This window comes from Pteropus medius, unplaced genomic scaffold (genome assembly GCF_902729225.1).
Source record: "Pteropus medius unplaced genomic scaffold, Ma_sr-lr_union100, whole genome shotgun sequence".
NCBI lineage: Eukaryota > Metazoa > Chordata > Mammalia > Chiroptera > Pteropodidae > Pteropus > Pteropus medius.
In genome coordinates this window covers 532,112-550,679 of record NW_024345919.1, presented here as the reverse complement: position 1 = coordinate 550,679, position 18,568 = coordinate 532,112, and the positions used below count along the sequence as shown (strand labels likewise).

Here is an 18,568-nt window from a genome sequence, read left to right as displayed (position 1 = left end):
TCATTCATCATACATCCATTCACCTCTGACTTCCTAACTCCATCAGACCTCTACACACCATAAGGCTGCCAGAACAGAGGAGCCAACATCTCTACACGAACTTAACCTTGCCCTGTCCTAGCTTTCAAAGTAAGCAGCTCCCATGCCAACTGGACTTCTTCCTTGTGCTCTAAATGACTTTGAACAAGTGCTGAAGGTGGCACGTGCTCTGCCTCTTACTGGCTGGAACTAGCTTATTCTCAATTGCTGCTAGTGAATGGATGTCTTAATGGAAAAAAGCAGAAGTGATTAGTTTGGGTCAAAGCAAGTGTTATGAAGTGGGGTTTTTTGAAATTAGTTTTGCCGAGTTCTTGGCCTACTTGACTAGATCATCAGTGCAAAACATGCTTATCTAGGTTCTCCAGTGATAGAAAATTCATGGATTAAAATGTTCTCTGGAGCTTGGTTGGTACTTCAAGGCCAGATCCTATTAGGTTGCTAAGGCATGGGTTAGTCTCTGTCTTTCAAGAAGCCAAAGATAAGAGACTAAGGGAAGGACTAAGCAATTTAAATGGCTCTTAAGTGTCATACAATATATTCATGATCCTATTGGAGTAAGTTGTGTATGTCCCTGCCCCCCAAGCAAGCACACCCCCTGAGATAGCTAGGAAGTGTTATTTCTGGTGGGCATTGGAACTGAAATTCCCAAGTTCTTCCTCTCCAACTTTTTGTGGATTAAATTATTACTCATGTTATAGGAGGCAACTGAGACTCGGACAGGATGCAACTGACTTCAGATATAAGCCTAGGGTGCAACTGACTTCAGATATAGGTGCTGTCAAGGTTAAAATTCACAAGATAGATAATTTCGTTTTTGAAAAGACTTTGAAATTGAGATTGGCTATAGGCATTTCTCTTTCACAAGCACAGATTGGGGTGGATTGCCTGGTTGAGGTTAATTCTGGCTGATTCTAGTAACTAGAAATTGGCCAAAAAGGCAGAAATACATTAAGTAGACTTAAAGCTTCCTTAGTGAAAGGATTTGTGAATCTGAAACATTCTCCAGAAGAATGCATCTGGGAAGGATATTTAAGAAACATTCTTATTAGTCTGAGATGGATGATGAGCAAATAAGTGAAGTGATAGGGAGGGATGAGCTAGGTGGCTTCCAAATATTTCACCTGTGAATCCATAATGTCCAGGGTTTTGTTTCTTTGTTTTTTGTTTTTTTAGATTTTGAGAGGGCAGATGAACATCAAACAAATTTTAGTCAAAATCTCGTTTCATTTTAATTGATTGGTCCAAGCATGGTGTCCTTCACCGTCTAGTGATGGGGAGGGGGAAAGATGCTTTTTGGAATATGAGATGAAAGTGACTGGGACTTGATGAACAAGATGTCCCCTCAGATCTCAATGATTTTATAGGGAAGGATCATACTGCATTGGCTTTGAACCTCATTTGACAAACTCAGTTTTGTCTTTTCCGTCCCTGGGAAAGTACTTGAAATAAATCCTTGTTAACATATGTAAGAGTCCAATTTTATTGAAGAAAATACTTTCAATAAATTCAAGGCCCTTCTCGTTGGTAATTTCCCACATAATCTCTTTGAAATAGGAGGCAGTATACAGATTTTTCTTATTTTGTAGTTAGGAAAATAGGCCTGGATAACTGTGAGGTTTTCCCAGTCACATGGCTGATTGATGACAGAGCTTATAGTAGAAGCAAGCTACTTATTACCACTCTACTTTCCTCTAAGTTCCAGTAGAGCATGCATCTAACTTGTCATCGACTAAATGCATAGCTGCATTTTTTTTCTTTTTAAAAAACCAAATTGAGATGTTTCCTGAGTTTTTTAATGAAGCTGAATGGTACCTATCATTACTTTTTCTTATCATTTACAAGTAATGTTTTCCTTTTTGTAACTTCTCAACTCTTTTCATCCTTAATACTTTCATTAGAGCTATATGGTTTACAAAACATTTTCATTTCAATTATCTTCTTTCTACTCCACAACTAGCCCTTTGAGGCAGATATTACTAATACTCATGTTATAAATGAAGAAACTGAGGCTTTCTGAGGCTAAGTAGCTTTATCATGCGCTAAATGCATGCAGTTGGTAAGTGGAGAGCTGGAATCCAGGTCTTCTGTCTCCTAACCCAGTTCGCTTTCCACTTAAATCATAGTTGCTTCCTTTCCTCTCATTTTTTAACTTTCATCTAATCTTTGCCTCTCTTGCTTATCCTGAGATAACATCTTTTCTCACCCCTAATCCCACTCTACTGCTCCTCTACTACTTTGCTTCTTGGCAGATGCTAGAAATGTGCTTTAAATCTCATTTCAGTTTTCCCTTTCTAGTTGGTTTGCACGTCATTATTTCTCCTGAATTGCAATTAAACTTCTTCCTGGGAGACTTGATCATGACTATAAATCTCCAAAGTACTGTGATCACCAGCCTACATCAAATCCTCACCCACTCCATTTCTCCCCATATTCCTGCAAAGGACCCAGACTAAATGTGCATTGCTCTGAAAGCTTTATCTGGCACACTGTTTTTATTAAAGGGCTTAGAAATGTTCTCAAGGGCTATTATCACTTTAGGAACCCCATCTATTGCCTCGGTGCTGGATATTTCCCATGACTGATTCTCAATAACGCAATTCACTAAAGGCCAAGGTAGGCTGAGTCTGATTTCTCCATTCCTATCACTTAATAGCCATGAACTTGATTGCTCAACTCAGTTGGCCCTGTAAGCACCTTGCTTTACTGACCTTTACTGTTAGGTCAGTCTTGTATCTCAGCCCCAACTCCTGTGTGGAAACACCTTGAGAGTCAGTACCCATCCTACCCCGACCTTTATTTTCAGTCTGTTTAATTTTAAAAGCATTATCCTTTAGTTCTTTTACCCCCAAACATCCACACACCCAGATTTCTGATTCTCTGAGTTTCTGATTTCTCCTTAGATGCCAAACTAGACATGTTAACAGGAAAGGAATTTTTAAAAGCAGGAATATGTTGGAAATATGTGTAGAGCAGTGAAAAGATAAGAGACAGTAGCCTCTCCCCCAAAACTATTAGATCAAAAAGGAAAATACAGCCATCTCATAGTTTGTGAACCCACCTGACATAAATCAGAGGGAAAAGGCTATGTAATTGCATCTTTGCAGGAAGAAGCAAGTTAGACACATTTCAGATACTCTATCTTGGTTCCCCTTTTCTAAGTTCACATAGAAGTGAAAAAATAAACAATAAAAGCCTTCCTCCCACCTCTTTTTGTAAGTGAAAAATTCCTAACATAGTGAATTCATCTAGTCACTGCAAATGTATCTGAACAGTATTTGGTGTGTTTATTACTCCATTCATTCTCCATTTCAGCACCCACTGTGTCAAGCACCAGTCTAGGCCCTCAGTGTGTCCCATGGTCTAAGGACTGAAAAATATCCTCATCTAAGACTTTCTTCATCTCTAAACTCTACTGTGTGGTAGATAACTGTTTAGTTTTCCCCCTTACTTGAGTTTATATAGGACCAGTAGATAAGTACTTTAAGCAAGTCTGAGTTTAGATCAGACTCAACTTCTATCACAGATCAGCTAAGCCTCGAAGCCAGTAATACTCTTTCTCTCTGAGTCACCATTTGGCAAGAGCTGCAATTGCTGGGCAGCGGATGTGATGGGGGAGGCAACTGAAGAATGAGTGCTTGGGAGTTTGTAAAACGCCATCAAACAAAGTAGCAAACTCTTACAGTTCTGCAACTGATGGAACTCTTTACCACATTGTCACCTTCATATTGCTTTTTGATTTTCCACAGCCAATAGTTTTCTGAACACTAGAAATGTTCCTGACCACCCAAGATCTCGATAACCTAATGCTTGTATGTAGTGTTTTTCAGTAAACCCTCTGTTCATGTCAATAAAGTGTCTCTAACCACTGTCTGCACTGTGTGTGTCTACCAGCCTGCATCAATTCCTCAACTCACAATCATTCAGTGGATACATAGCCAAAGTATAAAAAATACATTTAGTAGTCTAGAATTAAACATATGATAAATGTGAGAGAGAGTCTCTCCTTTTTCCCTTTTCTTCCCTACCCAAATACAAAGGAATACAAGTCACTTGTATTCTCACCTGCCTTACATCAAATAAATTTCCTACCAGGTGGCAAAGGGCTAACTGCAAGGATGACCTAATTAATGGAGGGGCCATTCTTCCTTACTAGTCCATGGAACATAAGGTAATAAAGCAAAGCTGTTTCTATCTTTCTGGAAGTGCTAAGGCCCCAAAAGGGAAACGTTTAACAAGAAACTGTCACCTGGATTCATAGTCCATCATACTTTCTTATATCATCAAAAGTACTGATTAATAATGAAATAACACATTACCTTAGTTAAGTACCAGCTACTACACACACAAACACATTCTATTACCTCTAAATAACACACTTGAAGTGATGGATGGGGGTCCAAGGTCACGCAACTGATAAACAGTGATGATGCAATTCTACTCAGGTCTGATTCTAAAACTTCTTACTCATTCTATTTTATCAGGCTGCCTCCTACCCTGGGAAGGAAGTCCTAGATGTTGGGTAGGTGACTGTGCCTATGTGTATGAGTGTGCCTACACAGGACTTGCCCTGATCACATCTGGGAAGACCAAAAACATTTGGGACAATGAGCACTGATGAATCAAGCAATAAACACACACACCATTTATTATTTGTAATTCAATACTTTTTTAATTCATACTGTACTTCCATGGCTCTAGCTACTTTACATTAAGATTTGGCTAGGAAGCCTTGTATGTTTCTAGGAACTAGCAGTAAGTTTTCAACCTTGCGCACAGCGCCAGGCAAATTACAGTTATAGATCCAAATACAGATGGCCAGACAACTCCACTGCAATCAACCTGTGTTCTTTCCCATATATGGCCCAGTGCAGGTGTTAGGGGCTGCTCTCACTGCCTCACCCCATTCCACCCCATGTCAGGATTATCCAGGGGCCACTATGGCCTCTGACCCATCCCTCCCCACCTTGGAGTCTAGGTTGAGTGGGGGGAAAGCACCGTGGGTTTGGGAAGATGATTTGGTCCATGCAGAGAGTGGTCTGGCCCTAGAGTGCAGGATAGGGAGATGTAGGGAGCCACACATTATTGTTGGCAAAAATGGTTGCTTTTACTATGCAGTCTCAGCTTGCGGTGCTCAAGCCCAGTGCCAACTCCCCAGACACAGCCAGCTGTCTTGCCTGGAGTAGAGGCCACCATTTTGCTTCTGCAGTGTCTCATTGTGTTGAGAGAAGCAAGGAGGGCCAAGGGGTAGAGACGACAATGTTCTTTACGCCTTCACATGTTGAGTAGATCATCTGGCAACAGCTCTTCTTGGCAGGCAAGGTGCTTCTCACCAGCAGCCAAGGCTCCAATCCGGGCTCCCAGGCCTGCTGAGGACCTCAAGTCACAACAGAAAACAATGCCCAAGACCCCTGGACTGCTGCACAGAACACCAAAACGGGGAGCTGGTTGGGCCTCTCAGCCATCATCAGAGCAGGAGTGAGGTAACAAGGCTGGGCAGAGAGATGGGAAGGGGAGCTCTCTACACCATGTGCAAATTCCTGCTCCACATCAGGAAAGCAGAGGCGTTAAAAGACGGCCTTCCAGAAAAACGCTTCTCTCAGACCCAAAACGCATCTTCTGGAAGAAAACATAGAGGTGGAGGAGAGTGGGACTAGCCTGCTGCAGGCTGGGGAATAAGGGTCAAGGATGTCAAGTGGTAGGTAGATGGGATGATTGTCCCACAGCCTAGAGGCAAGGGGTTGAGGAGGAGAGAATTAAGAGGAGAGGTTCTTAAGTTTTGTGCTGGAGTGGGCAGGTAAAGTCAGGAGGGTAGGGAGGAGACCCCAGCCCTGCCACCTGGGGGAAGAGAGAAGAGTATTATTTACCTGGGGGTGGGGGTGGGGCAGGGAGGAAGGGCTGGCTTTGGCTGCCCTGCAGAGCTAAAGGAGCGGTACAGTATGGCACAGAAAGAATCTTTCTGAGACCACAAACAGCCCAGAAAGATTCTTCCCCTAGTCCTTTCTCAAGATTTCACCCTACAGATGCTGCTGGTGAATGTACTAGACATGGTCCAAGCTTGGGTCGAAGACGGGGACCTGAAAAGAATCCACTTCTATCAAAGCATTCCTCTTGAGGTTTCTCCTTCCTCCCCACTCCTTGTAATCTCAGGTTCTTAGTGTCAGTGCTCTAAGGCAGCTCAAGGATTTCCGCCAAAGCTTCACACTTAACCTAAACCCCAACAAAGTTTGAGCCAAAAGAGAAGTGCTAGAACCAGGAAATGCCTTCTCTCTACTGTTTCTTCTAGCAAGGAGGAAGGAGGATGGGTAGATGAAAGGCTTCATAGCCTAAGGATGGAAGATGGGTCAATCCAAAATGTTGCCCTTCTTGCCATTATCCTCTTTCTCTTAGCTTAGAAAAAGCCCAAAGGAAGGTCCTTTCCCAAACTAAGACTAGGCCAACGAAGGAAGAAACGCCATCTTAGGTTAATACCGAGCAATACAGCAAGCGTAATCTCTCTCCTCCCCCTCTTCTCTCTCTCTCTCTCCCTCCCACCTCCACACCCCCGCCACCCCATCTTTTTGTTTTTTCCTTTGGCCCCTCTCACTGCTTCTCCCTAACCCTCCTAGGCCATAAAAACTAAAGTTTCACTACTCTGAATTTCCTAGGAAATCAGACACTGTCCTAGCCCAGAAGGGAACCTTCCAAGTCTAAGAAAGCCCAGCCTTGCCAGTCTCTGATGTAGCCTCCAAGAAAATGCCAAATCTATAACCTACCACAGAGATAGTCTAGACCAGTGGTCCCCAACCTTTTTTTCACCAGGGACTGGTGCTCCTATGAGAATCTAATGCCTGATGAACTGAGATGGAGCTGAGGCGGTGATGCTAGGGCTGGGATGCAGCTGTGCGACCCAGTTCCTAACAGGCCACAGACTGATACCGGGGGGTGGGGGCCTTTGGTCTTGACCAATCGCCCATCCTGTTGCAAATGAGGATACTAAGCTCAGAGAGGGGGAGTGTATTTCCAATAGCTAGGGCTGAGGCCCAGGTCTCTTGATTCTCAACCCACTGCTCTTACAGAAAGCTTCAAGTTGCTGACCTTGCTGGCCTAGGATGTTTTCTCCCATCTCAGGGAGGTGGGGTAGATGGGGGAAAGGAAAGAGTTGCAGACAGGACTGGCTTCTCCAAGGCCAATCTTATTAATTCCTCTACAGTAAGTTGGAGTGGAAGTATAGACCCTATACCTGTTCTTCACCTGGTTAGAAACTTTGCAAAATCTTTGAAATTGAGTACAAGGTCTCAAATGTTTTACCACATGAACCTTTGTGGAAAGACCCCTATGTGATCCAAGTTCTTACAAGAACAAAAACAAAAAAAGCACTAGCTGGAAATAATAACATAAGAGAGGTGATGGTATTGATGCTCCTTTGCAGACAGCTATAAGCCAGGCAGCTGGCCATGAGTTACAATGTTATTTATGTGTTTCACTCCCAGAATTATCTGCAAGGGTTAGTGACCTTCTCTTTGACAGATTACTAAATAAAGAGGAAAAGCTTTGTTTGGGAGTAGAGATGCTGGTTTTCTCCTGGTATGACCATCAGAAAATTGTTAGAACAGAAAGCTCCCAAAAGAGATCCACAATCCTTAGAAATGAGGCAGGTCAAGGGATGTTCCTTATGTGTACACATATTTTCTCGGCTTCAAATCCCCAGAAATCATGACGGTTCCTTGAACATACTAAGTATTTCCTTCCCTGTCACCTATTCCTCCCAGGAAAGGGCCTGAGAAGTAAAGCAAAAGCAGAACAACTGTGTATCCAACTCTACTTATATCACTTTACTTCCAGCAAAGAACCCTTTTTAAGTCATCCCAAGGGTACCAACATGAGAACTTTAAAACTACATAATTAAAATAAATAAATAAATATGTATGAAATAAATAAATATGTATGGAATAAATCAGAGAATTTACCATTTTTGCTTTCAAAAGGTTCTGGGAATAATTTTGACTTCTGACTACTCCAACAGGGCTGTTTCTAGCAGTCTGCGCTATTCCTCCTCCTTTGGCTCAGAGCCCAAGAGTGCTGTCCCTCATCAGGGTCTCCCATTCAAAGTCTTGGACAAGAGTGAGTGGTGACCCAGTGACCTGTGGGCACATGCATGTTTCACAAAGATTACATTCAACTCTTCCTAGAGGAGGAATATAAATTCTAGCTGATCCAATGAAGCCTTCTCATGTTACTCCCCTGGGGGATGACTTAGGCATGTATCTGTCTTCTCACCCTGTCTGAAGGGCAATAACAAGGCTATATGTGCAGATAGACTGAAAAATCAAAAACTTTTAATTGCCTAAGTGGGATGCTCAGGTCATTCCAAGGGAAGACTACAAATTGCACTTCTCTTGGACTAGAACGGTAATAAAATCTTCCTTTCCTTCTGCCCCCTGCATCAAGGGGCTCACTAGAAAAACAAGCAATCTGGAAGAGCTCTCCTTGCTAATCTGATACTAACCTTTCCTCATCAAGAATCTCTACAAACTACCTGGGGCTGGCAGGGTTCCTTTGGTTATTAGATGGAGAAATAGCAGTTAGTGTATGAAGGACAACCAGCCCAGAAGGGTCCCACAAAGTCAGATAAATGTATGGATTCGAGAGTCAACCCCAAAAGGCCCAGGATGACTCACTTTCTTAACCTAAAGTCTTCTTTCTACTCCTTAGTGATCTCATACCTCCCTGGGGCCAGAACTCGAGAAGGCTTTGCTCCCTCTGCCAAAACTCCCCCTTCCATGTCTGAGAACCTGAGGATTTGGAATGGCCCCCATGGGGCAGAGAGACTCCGTCTGGCTTTTTCATGCCCAAATGTATGCACCTTTGCCAAATCCATTTCCTCCAGGGCTCAGGTCTTCTTCCATGTGCAAAGTGTCTCAGACAGTTGTTTCCCTTGACTAAAGTTGGTTCTTCACTGAAGAGTAAATGATGCTAGCAGCCAAATGAGTGCTCGAATAGTGATGCTCACTATTCAGACAGCATTCTGTGGTTGGATGCTACAATCCTACTTTGCTAGGTCATTCACTCTTTGAAACCCTGGAGGTTCTATGACACCTTGATTCATCCTGGAAATCAAATAGACAGCTCAAAGTGAAGGAATTAGAGCCATAGACCTGACCATGCTTTTAATTACTAAGAGAGTATTTAACAAGATCAAAAATTGTCCACCCTGGCTAATAAACAATGTGCTCTTAGGGCACAGAGAAAAAATAGGGCTTTAGGCACTAAAAAGTAACACTTCACCCAGATCCAGCCTGGGAGAAGACCGGGGTTAGGGGGCGGTGGGAAAGAAATTCCCAGCCCTTATTGGGTCCACACCTTACACAGGTTAGAGAAAGGTACAGGGGGTGATCGAGGAGAATACTTCAGAACACAAGTCCTCAGGAGCCTGAAGCTACCGAGCCTAAACCCACAAGTACAGCCTTCCTAGTCTTACAACAGTCTTCACCTGGTTTTCAGTCTATGGTCTGTATAAGAGGGTGGCCTCTTAAGGTAGAGTATAGATTGGGCTCCTGCCCTTGATGCTTCCTTGTTCCCAAGAGAACACTTGGGATAGAATGGGGAAGGGAAGAAAAGATTTTCTTTTATTTTGGAAACAAATCAAAAGGAGATTAAGGAATGAAGCACCTTAAGCAATACCCCCTCGAGACTCCTCTTCAAGACTCCAGGGTCTTCACAGGCATAACTTTGGCTCAACAACAGTTCCCTTCTTAGAGCCAAGAATGGCCAGCAAGGGAAAGGGCAGGGACGAGAGGATGGGGAAGAGGAGGGTCAGGGGAGGTCGGTGCTGAGAGGTGGTCCCTGCCCTCCTCGGCCCCGCCACTGACCCACACAGGAGGTGGCCCCGCTCCTTCTCCCTGGTACATAGGCATTATCTCTTTTTAAAATCTGTATATAATATATATATATATTTATATTCTGTATATATATATATTTATATATATATATATATATTTATAAGGTCTATGTACAAATATTGCACAGGCCTCTTGCAGCCACCCCTGTTCCTGCCTTGTCAATGATAGCGGTTCCTCTTCTCTTCATTTTCTGATGTGTAGTCACGGGACCTGATGCCATTCTGAAGATTGATGAGTGAGTCCTTCATCTGTAAGACAGGGAATCCCACCCCAGTCCAGGTATGTGCCCTCAGTGGGATTCCCCATGCAGCAGCGCCTGCCATACTTGTCTATGGCAGGGCCCCCACCATGCCAGGGAGCCAAAGGGAAGGGCTCCTAATACTAGGGTGATTCTCAAGGGACACGGTCTCAGGTAGAAAGAGGAAAGCCAATCTAGCACTGGAGACCTCTAGGGTATGGTTCACTGTGTCTCAAAGATTTGTGGCCTTTTTATCAGTTCTTTATTTATTAAGAACTGTCTCAAAGCATTCAGTTGCTGTAAGAAGCCACATTAGACCGACACTTTGGTCTTCTACTCATTCCATTTGGTTTCCCCACTGATCCTGACTGTACTGTACTTCTAACTTTGTACATTTTGCCACGGTGTTTTCCCAGCCTGGGACTCTTTTCTCTCTTGCCTATTTCGATCTCACCCATCTGTTAAGGCTCTGAACGAATCCAAACTTTCTCTGGCTCACAACTGTCCCTCTTTTTCCTGGCCTCTCATACACCACCCACTAAAACTCTGGAGTGCAGTCATCTTTAATTGCTTTGTTTTATGTGTGTTGGGACTGCAATGTGTCTTATCTTCATACACCCTGGGTGCCAAGCAGAGAACTGAGTAGGCTTCCAGGTGTAGCTATATCACTGACTTAACCTTAACTGAATTTCTTAATCTCCTTAAGAAACAGGACACATGAACATTGCTAGATCATGGGACAGAGTTTAGGGATGAAGGGCTCATTACTGTTCTTTTATAAGTTACTTTTAAAGGGAATGAATCAAAACACCTATCTTAATCTTTGTAGAGTATAACATGCTATAAATCTAACAGTCCCAAAATCAAACTTAAGGGGACCTACCCTGAAACAGAATTCTAGAGTCGGAAGAGAATTGGATCATCCAATCCAACTGCCCTGCCCTCCCCCACTCTCATTTAATCCATAAGTTCTTTATCCAACATCATCTCATCACCCCTTGAGCACTTTCAGGGATGGAATCTCACTTCTTCGGAGGAGCCATTCCACTTCTGGGTAGCTCTAACTATAAGTGGTCTGTTATTTGATGGCTTAAAAAATCTAATTCCCTATAACTTCCAGCCCTAGAGTTCAGTCCTCTGGAGTTTTACAAGCCATATAACCTGTTGGATCTCAACATCTAAAGACTATCCTGTTCTCCTCACTCACCTTTCCTTCTCCCAAGCATATCTTCGATTCTATCAACCCTTCTTCATATGACAGGGCTTCTAAATTCTTTGCTTTGCTCTTTACTCTCCTCTGGTTAAAAATATTCCTACTTAAACATGGTTCCAAAGCTAGATATGATATTCTAAACACATTATACTGGATCCTGATAGTAGCATGAAGACATTCTCTTAAATAAATGGAAATAAAATTTAATATTAATGAGTACCTCCAAAGTGCTATCAAATCCTGACAGCAATTTCATGAAGAAATGATTATAATTCCCATAAGTGAAGAACTGAAGGGAACTACTATTAAATCCCTTGCTTGAAGTCACAAAACTAGTTAGTAGCAAGGTTAAAGTTCCATCTCAGCTCTAATTGCCTACAAAACATCAGAAAGAAACCCCTTAGGAATAGCAATTTCAATGTAACAGAACAAACCCTCAGTCTCCTATCACTCTAACTATCTTGCAAATAGGTTATGCTATACCAGCAACCACACGGGAGATTTTCATAGATGTTAAATTCCTCTGGGAGAAGGAAGAAGCTCCCTCTCCTGATAAAACTAAGCTAACTACTGATTTTGACCCAGGACTGTTTCTTAAAGAGATGCATTTCATTTTTAAAAGGAATATAGGCAACTCTACTAGGAGAAGATATTATGAAAAGAAGACAGCCTTCCCAGACTGTCAGTGCAGACTCCAGGGAAGAGCACAATACTGGAGGTTGTGTGTTTGTATGCCTGGTTTGAGAGTGGGGGAGGGGTGGCATATATCAAAAAGAATTAAAGAGATATGCCCTCTGGGAAGAAAATTCTCTGTAAAAAGGGAGTATCTCTTCAAGTGCCTGTCAGGTGGCTATGGAGTTAAAAAAAAAAAAAAAAAAAAAAATTAGTTCTCCTTCCTGTCTAACCTACAGCCTACCAGCTGCAAATCCAGTGTGTTATTTTCTTGTTTTAGGGAATATACCTGTGTTCCCAATAGTTCACTCAAAATTAAAATTAGAAAAATGGATGGCCTAGGAGAAGAATGAATGGGAGGATGAAGTCCAGTGGGTGGTGATGGAGATGGTGATGGTGATCTTTCTCAGAATACAGGGAAGGAGTTCCAGCCCCAGAAGACTAGGGCAAAGAGAGAAGGTCCTGGGGACATCTCACCTGGTCCAGAAGCATCACTGAGGATTTGATGATCTCCCTCCATTTTTGGAGCTCAGTGTCATGGTACTTTTGTTGGGACTCTAAGAGCTGAGCCCATTCTGTCTGAGACTGGGGTAACCTGTGGGGTAGAAGAAGGGGTACCTCAGTAGCTGGAGTTATGCTCAGAGGGCTGTCTTGTGCTCCCAGACCCCTAAATGATAGAGAGTCACATCAGAGCGCTCTGTCCTCTGCTTACTGCTCTTGGCGTCCCTGTGCCCCAAATCAGCAGCAGCCTAAAACTATATGCACAATTTTTAGAGCTTACTTACAGACTCATCCCAAAAGATTATCACCTGGCCAAGGGCAGCAGGGCAGTTCCCAAGGAGACTGGGAGGCAGGAACCAGGGCATGGTACTGGTAGAGTGGAGGTGGTGGCAAGAAGAGGCCAGGATTACCTTTCTTGGAGCCTCAGACCCTGCCAGGCAGTGAGGGTCTGGGTGGTATATTCTAGCATCCAGAGTTTGTAGAAGAGCATCACATTAAGGAGGACCAGCAGCACCAGACTAGAAGGGAGACAAGGGGAAAAGCAATGAGAGGAAACCTGAGAAAGCCTGCTCCCTGTATGAGCCACGGACAGCCCCATCCAGAGGCTGCTTTCCTTGACCAGTGGGTCACCTGAAGCATTGCAATGAGTAAATAAGTGACTGGTGGGATGCAGCAAGGGGGAGAAAGCGAGCGAGAGAGAAGTACTCTGATCCGGAGGGGCCAGAACATGGCAAGAAATCTATAGAGAGGTGTGTGGGGTAAAGGCACTGGAAAAGAGATACACAAAAGTTACCCAGAGTCTGAGGAAAGAGAGGTAAGATGGAAAGAAAAAGGCATGAGAGGATAAAAGAAGCAATTATAGAGCCAGTACCTGAAACAGATTCTAATGGAAGCAGGGAAGAAAATGGGGAGGAGGCAGAGGTTAGAAACAGACTACATTTAAATTGCACTAGAGAGAGATCTATGAGAAAGGAACACTAGGAGCAGAGACACAACGGATGAGGACTAGCCAGAAAGGAGCAAGAGAAAGCAACTGTAAACTGATCTTAAAATTTCAAAGGTAATAAACTGAGGTTAAGACTCCTCCACCAATCTGGCTTTAGGATACAACTAAAGGGTGACAGTGTGGGAGGAATTCATGGGATTCCCAGCTCTGCCCCTGGTGCACCTTACAGATGTTGACAGAACCGCCTTAAGGTTGCAGTCTCCTCCTTGCACCTGCCACAGGCCCACAGGAGTCACAAGGACCTGCTGAGGGTTCCCAGAGAGGAGCCAGTACTGGTGAGAGACAGGGAGGTGGCAAGGACAATCCAGGGACCAGGGGACCCAGTGGAAAACAGACAATCACTGAGAGACAGGAAATTCTCTTTGTCTTTTGGCATCAGTGGCTGCCTAAAGATCAGTTTATGACAGAAATTCATGGGAGGAAGAGATGAAGACTCCAGTAAAGAGAGGATCCAGAAACACAGAATTGGCTACAAATCTTGGCTCACCACTTAAAAGTTTAACTTTCAGTCAAGATCCCTAGCTTCTCTGAAACACAACTTGCTCAATGGGACAATGATGCCTATCCTGCTGCGGTCTGGTATGTGGAGCCAAGGGATCCAGGTTAAAGCACCCTGCACACAAGAGGCCCTCCACGGTGGGCCGTTGTTTTCATTAAAGAAAGAACTACAGACACACATAAGAAAAAAAGATGACAAAATAAGATAAAATATATAGGAAAAGACCAACAAAGAAAGAAAATTTTAACACTATGCCTTCGACCTTACAAAGTATGCATGGTGAGTGTGTGTGTGATACTGTATTTCTCACTTGTGCTTCCAACTGGGACCTGCAAATCCTTGAGGTTACTCAGCTGTGTTCTCCACAAGAATTTCTAAATTTTGTGTTGAGTTTCAATGATCCCGCCTAGAATTCTATCAATCCTATCAATATACCAGATCATCTGACTGCTCACCTCTTCAGTGTGAGCTGCACACAACCTTAGCACCTGTGTCTGGGTTTGTGTTTACAATCCTGTCTGTGCTCAGTGAGGGTGAAGGGACCCCTTTGTGCTGTCTGAGTGAAGGCTCAGTGGTGGTCTAAACAGAGAAAACATGTGGGAGGGCTGGGTGCTCACAGTCAGGTGTATGGTGGCTCAGGCCTGCGAGAGATAGGGAAATTGGCACCGTACCCGTCCACACACATGCATGCTATCAGCAGACACCCCTGCCTGTTGAATGATGAGGACTGATTATCCTAAACTAATAAAGCCTCAAAGTTAGTTAATACATTATACAATTTACTCAGGTGAGTAGATCTTCTCTACTTAAATAACATCAAAATGCCGAGAGAGAAAAAAATGGTGTAGATGATAGAGGCTCTGTTCATCCCTCTGCCAACCAAATTAAAGTTGTGATGGAAATAAGGAGCAGCAGCAAGGAAAAATCGCCTGGGACCTAGATGAATAAGCCATACAATTACGGAGAAACCTAAGAAAGCAACGGCAGAAGGTAGGACAGGGCGGGGATGCGGGGTTGCCCGGTCCTGAGAGGCTGAGTGAGACAGAGGCTGCAGCAGCAGCAGAAGCCTCTTAAAGGGGCAGCATCCACAAGTGGATTTTCGTGGTGACAGACCTGCTCACTCTGAGCACCAGTGCCCATTTGGCTGTGTGCAGGGGACACGGGGGACTTACAGGGAGATATTGTTGGAGTGAGGGTCCAAGTGAGACTCGCTCCGTAGAGTGCCGGTGATATCCACTGTTCCCTGTTGAGCCCTCCCCACTCCCAGTGCGTGGACACAGCGCCACCATAGCTGTGACATCATCAAACTGGATAAGAGGTCGCCTTGCCCAGAGGATTCCCTGAGACCCTGCCTCCCCCAACTCAGGCCTCCAACCAAGCCACATCCATGTATATCCTTAGCGAGTCAGGTGCGCCTTGCTGAGCATCGCCTAGACTCACACTGGAGGCAGCTGCCCTCGGTTTCTGGTGTGGCCTTTAGAGGCAACTATAAGCACAGATCTGTGGATTGCTTGCTGAATCTTAACAGGTGGCCCCAAAGGGGTAGAGGCTTGAGCTAAATTTGGCCTGCAGCTGAACCCCTCTCAGGACTGTGCCGCTGGACACCTACTTCACAAATCCACACTAATAAGACTGGGAGCCTTAGGAGCTTTGCTTAGTACATAGACTCAGACATGGAAAGGCAGCCAAAATGGGAAGACAAAGAAACAGAAACCATATGACAGAACAGAACAGAGATCCAGATATAATGGAGTCAAGTAATCTAACAGATGCAGAGTTCAAACACGGGTTATAAAGATGTTCAATAAACTTTTGGGAAATGTAGAGAACTCCAACAAAGAGGTAAAAATGGAGATGGAGATTATAAGAGGGAACCAGTCTGAAATGGAGAACACATTATCTGAGATGAGATTATCTAAATGGAATAAACAAAGTGAATAAAGAAGAGGATCACATGCCCTATCTAGAGGACAGGAAAGCCAATCAGAACACTCAAACAGAATGGCAAGAAAAAAGAGGCCAAGACTATAAAGATGATTTAAGGAGGATACGGGACACTATCAAGGTTCCAAATACTCGTCTGATTGGCATAAGTGAAGAAAATCAAGATGCTGAATAGCTGTTTGAAGAAATAATGATGGAAAACTTCCCTAACCTGGTGAAGAAAATGGACATAAAACCTCAGGAAGCTCAGAAGATTCCAAAAATCAGGGATCCAAAAAGGACCACACCAAGACACATCATAATTAAAATGCCAAAGGTTAAATACAAAGAAAAAAAATTTTTAAAGCAGCAAGAGAAAAACAAAAAATCACATATAGGGAACACCCATATGACTGGCAGCTGATTTCTCAACAGAGACTATGCAGGACAGAAGGGCTTGGCAAAAAATATTCAAAAGAATGAAGACACAGGATATACAACCAAGAATACTTTATCCAGCAAAGCTATCATTTAGAGTTGAAGGACAGATAAAGAGCTTCCCAGGCAAAAATAAACTAAAGGAATTTACCACCACCAAACCAGAATTACAGGACATGTTGGAGGAACTTCTATAAGAAGAAAAAACATGTATCAAAAACAGGAATAAAGAATGATAACAACTACAATTCTATCAATAAATACCTTAAATGGAGAAGAATTAAGTGCTCCAACCAAGGGATGGAGAGTCTGAAAGGATAAGAAAACAAAACCCCTACATATGAAAAGGGGGGGAATGGAAAAAGACATTGCTGTGATGAACCTAGAAGGTATTTCAGTCAAAGATAAACATTATATGATTTCACTTATATGCGGAATTTAAGGAATAAAAAGAACAAACTAATCAAAAACAGACTCACAAATATAGTGGACAATTTGGTGATGGACAGAGGGGAGGGGGCTTGGGGGGGCTGGGAGAATGGAGTGAAGGGTTAAAGAAGTACAAATTAGTAGCTAACGGATGGTCACAGGGATGAGAAGCATGGCATATGGAATGCAATTAGCATTAATACACTGGCTAGGTGGAGGGTAAGGGGAGGGAGGGAGCAATTGGAGGGATCATTTTACTAACTATATAGATGTCTAACTAATGTACTGTATACTTGAAACTAATTAAAATTTAAAAAGTTAAAAAAAAATAACATCAAAATGCAGGAAGAGGTTAAACCCAGAACTAACCTGTGATTACTTTTGTATGTACCAAACCCAACATCAGAGATTTAGTGTTAACAACAGCATGAATAACTTTAAAGAGATGATGCTAAACGTGAACTTTACTGGTTTTATAGACGTCTTTGCATTTAATGCTGTAAAAACATCTTGGCTTAACGCCACATTCAGAAGAATTTTACATATAATTTTTGTAACATATTCAAGTAAGGTTAATAAGAGCCCTCCTTATTTCCTCACAGGCCCCTCTCCTTTAGCGGCCCCAGGTTTTTCCTCAGCCCCATCTTCCTTCTCACACTCTGTCTCCTCTAGTGACCTCATTCACACCCACAGCTTTAATGCTACTGATAATTAAATCAGCAACAGCAGTCTAAACTTTTCTCCTAAGCCCCAAGTCCAAACTATCCATCATCTTCACTTAGATAACCTATGGCAACTCAGAGACATCTAGAACTGACATCTTCTCTGACAACTTTTTGCTAAGTTCTAGATTTCTGTTAATGATACAAACATCTATGGACATGGGAATCAGTAAGTCATCTTCCTTTACTATGAAACCAAAGGTCATAAGTCTCTCAGCTCCAGTCCCTCACCTCAGTTTGCCAGCCACTCTTGCATACATCACTGTAGTTTACTCCTGTGGACCTCCCTGCCTCCAGTCCTTTCATGCACCATATTGCCATCAGAGTGATTAAAAAAAAAATTGCAAATCCAGCCATGTCACTCTAGGGCTCCTTTCAGTGTTTCCTAAGGGTAGGGATGTGCCCTTGCTTCTGTCTCTCTGAAAATGCTTTAGCGGAGGCCTGGGCTGGTTGCGGGGGAGGGGTCACAGAAGCAAGACTGAATTAGATATAGTCTAGTGCCTGGTGAACATCTGGTTAAGCGAGCATCTGGGCAGCTCCTATGCCCCCCACACACCTGTGCTCCCACATTCTCACTGCATACCCCCATCCAAGGAAGGCTGGGCATCAGGCAGTGGGCTGAATCACGTGGAAGAGCTGTCCGCACTTACCTGTTCTAGCTGCTCCCTGATCAAAATGATTTACAAAAGTCCTGAGGAGGCTGTGGCCTGATATATCAGATAGCTGTGCTCTCTCATCTTAATGCCTTCATTGCTTTCAACTACCTTTCTCTCTAGCCTGGCATCTTTCTATGCAAATTATTAAGCTTACAGTTTTATAGTGTTATGGAAATTATTATAAATTGTTGACAATAAAATAAGCACATACTCTTCTTAGACTGTAGTTCTTGATTTTTACCTGGCTACTCTGCCAAAGTGTGGACCCCATGAGGCAACAGTCCTAACGCCTGGCATAGTGCAGACACCTAGAACGTCCCCTCACAAACAAATAAACGGGCTCCTAAAATGTTT

At 43.3% G+C, this 18,568-nt stretch overlaps 1 protein-coding gene across 13 annotated transcripts in view; it reads right to left on the bottom strand.

The window, feature by feature from the left end:
* Nucleotides 1-4,683: 4,683 nt before the first annotated feature.
* The window catches only part of GRAMD1B (GRAM domain containing 1B), a 220,056-nt gene continuing 206,171 nt past the window's right edge, over nucleotides 4,684-18,568 (bottom strand). For 9 of the 13 annotated variants that reach the window (XM_039874828.1, XM_039874829.1, XM_039874834.1 and 6 more), the window contains 3 exons: nucleotides 12,952-13,059; nucleotides 12,518-12,635; nucleotides 7,986-10,165 (listed from right to left, as the gene is read on the bottom strand). In XM_039874828.1, the coding sequence (XP_039730762.1) occupies nucleotides 10,076-10,165; nucleotides 12,518-12,635; nucleotides 12,952-13,059 (316 nt within the window). In that variant the 3' untranslated portion in view covers nucleotides 7,986-10,075. Of the gene's footprint in view, nucleotides 5,656-6,595; nucleotides 10,166-12,517; nucleotides 12,636-12,951; nucleotides 13,060-18,568 lie in introns of those variants that run through there. The other 4 variants (XM_039874831.1, XM_039874830.1, XM_039874832.1 and 1 more) reach the window with 4 other exon arrangements.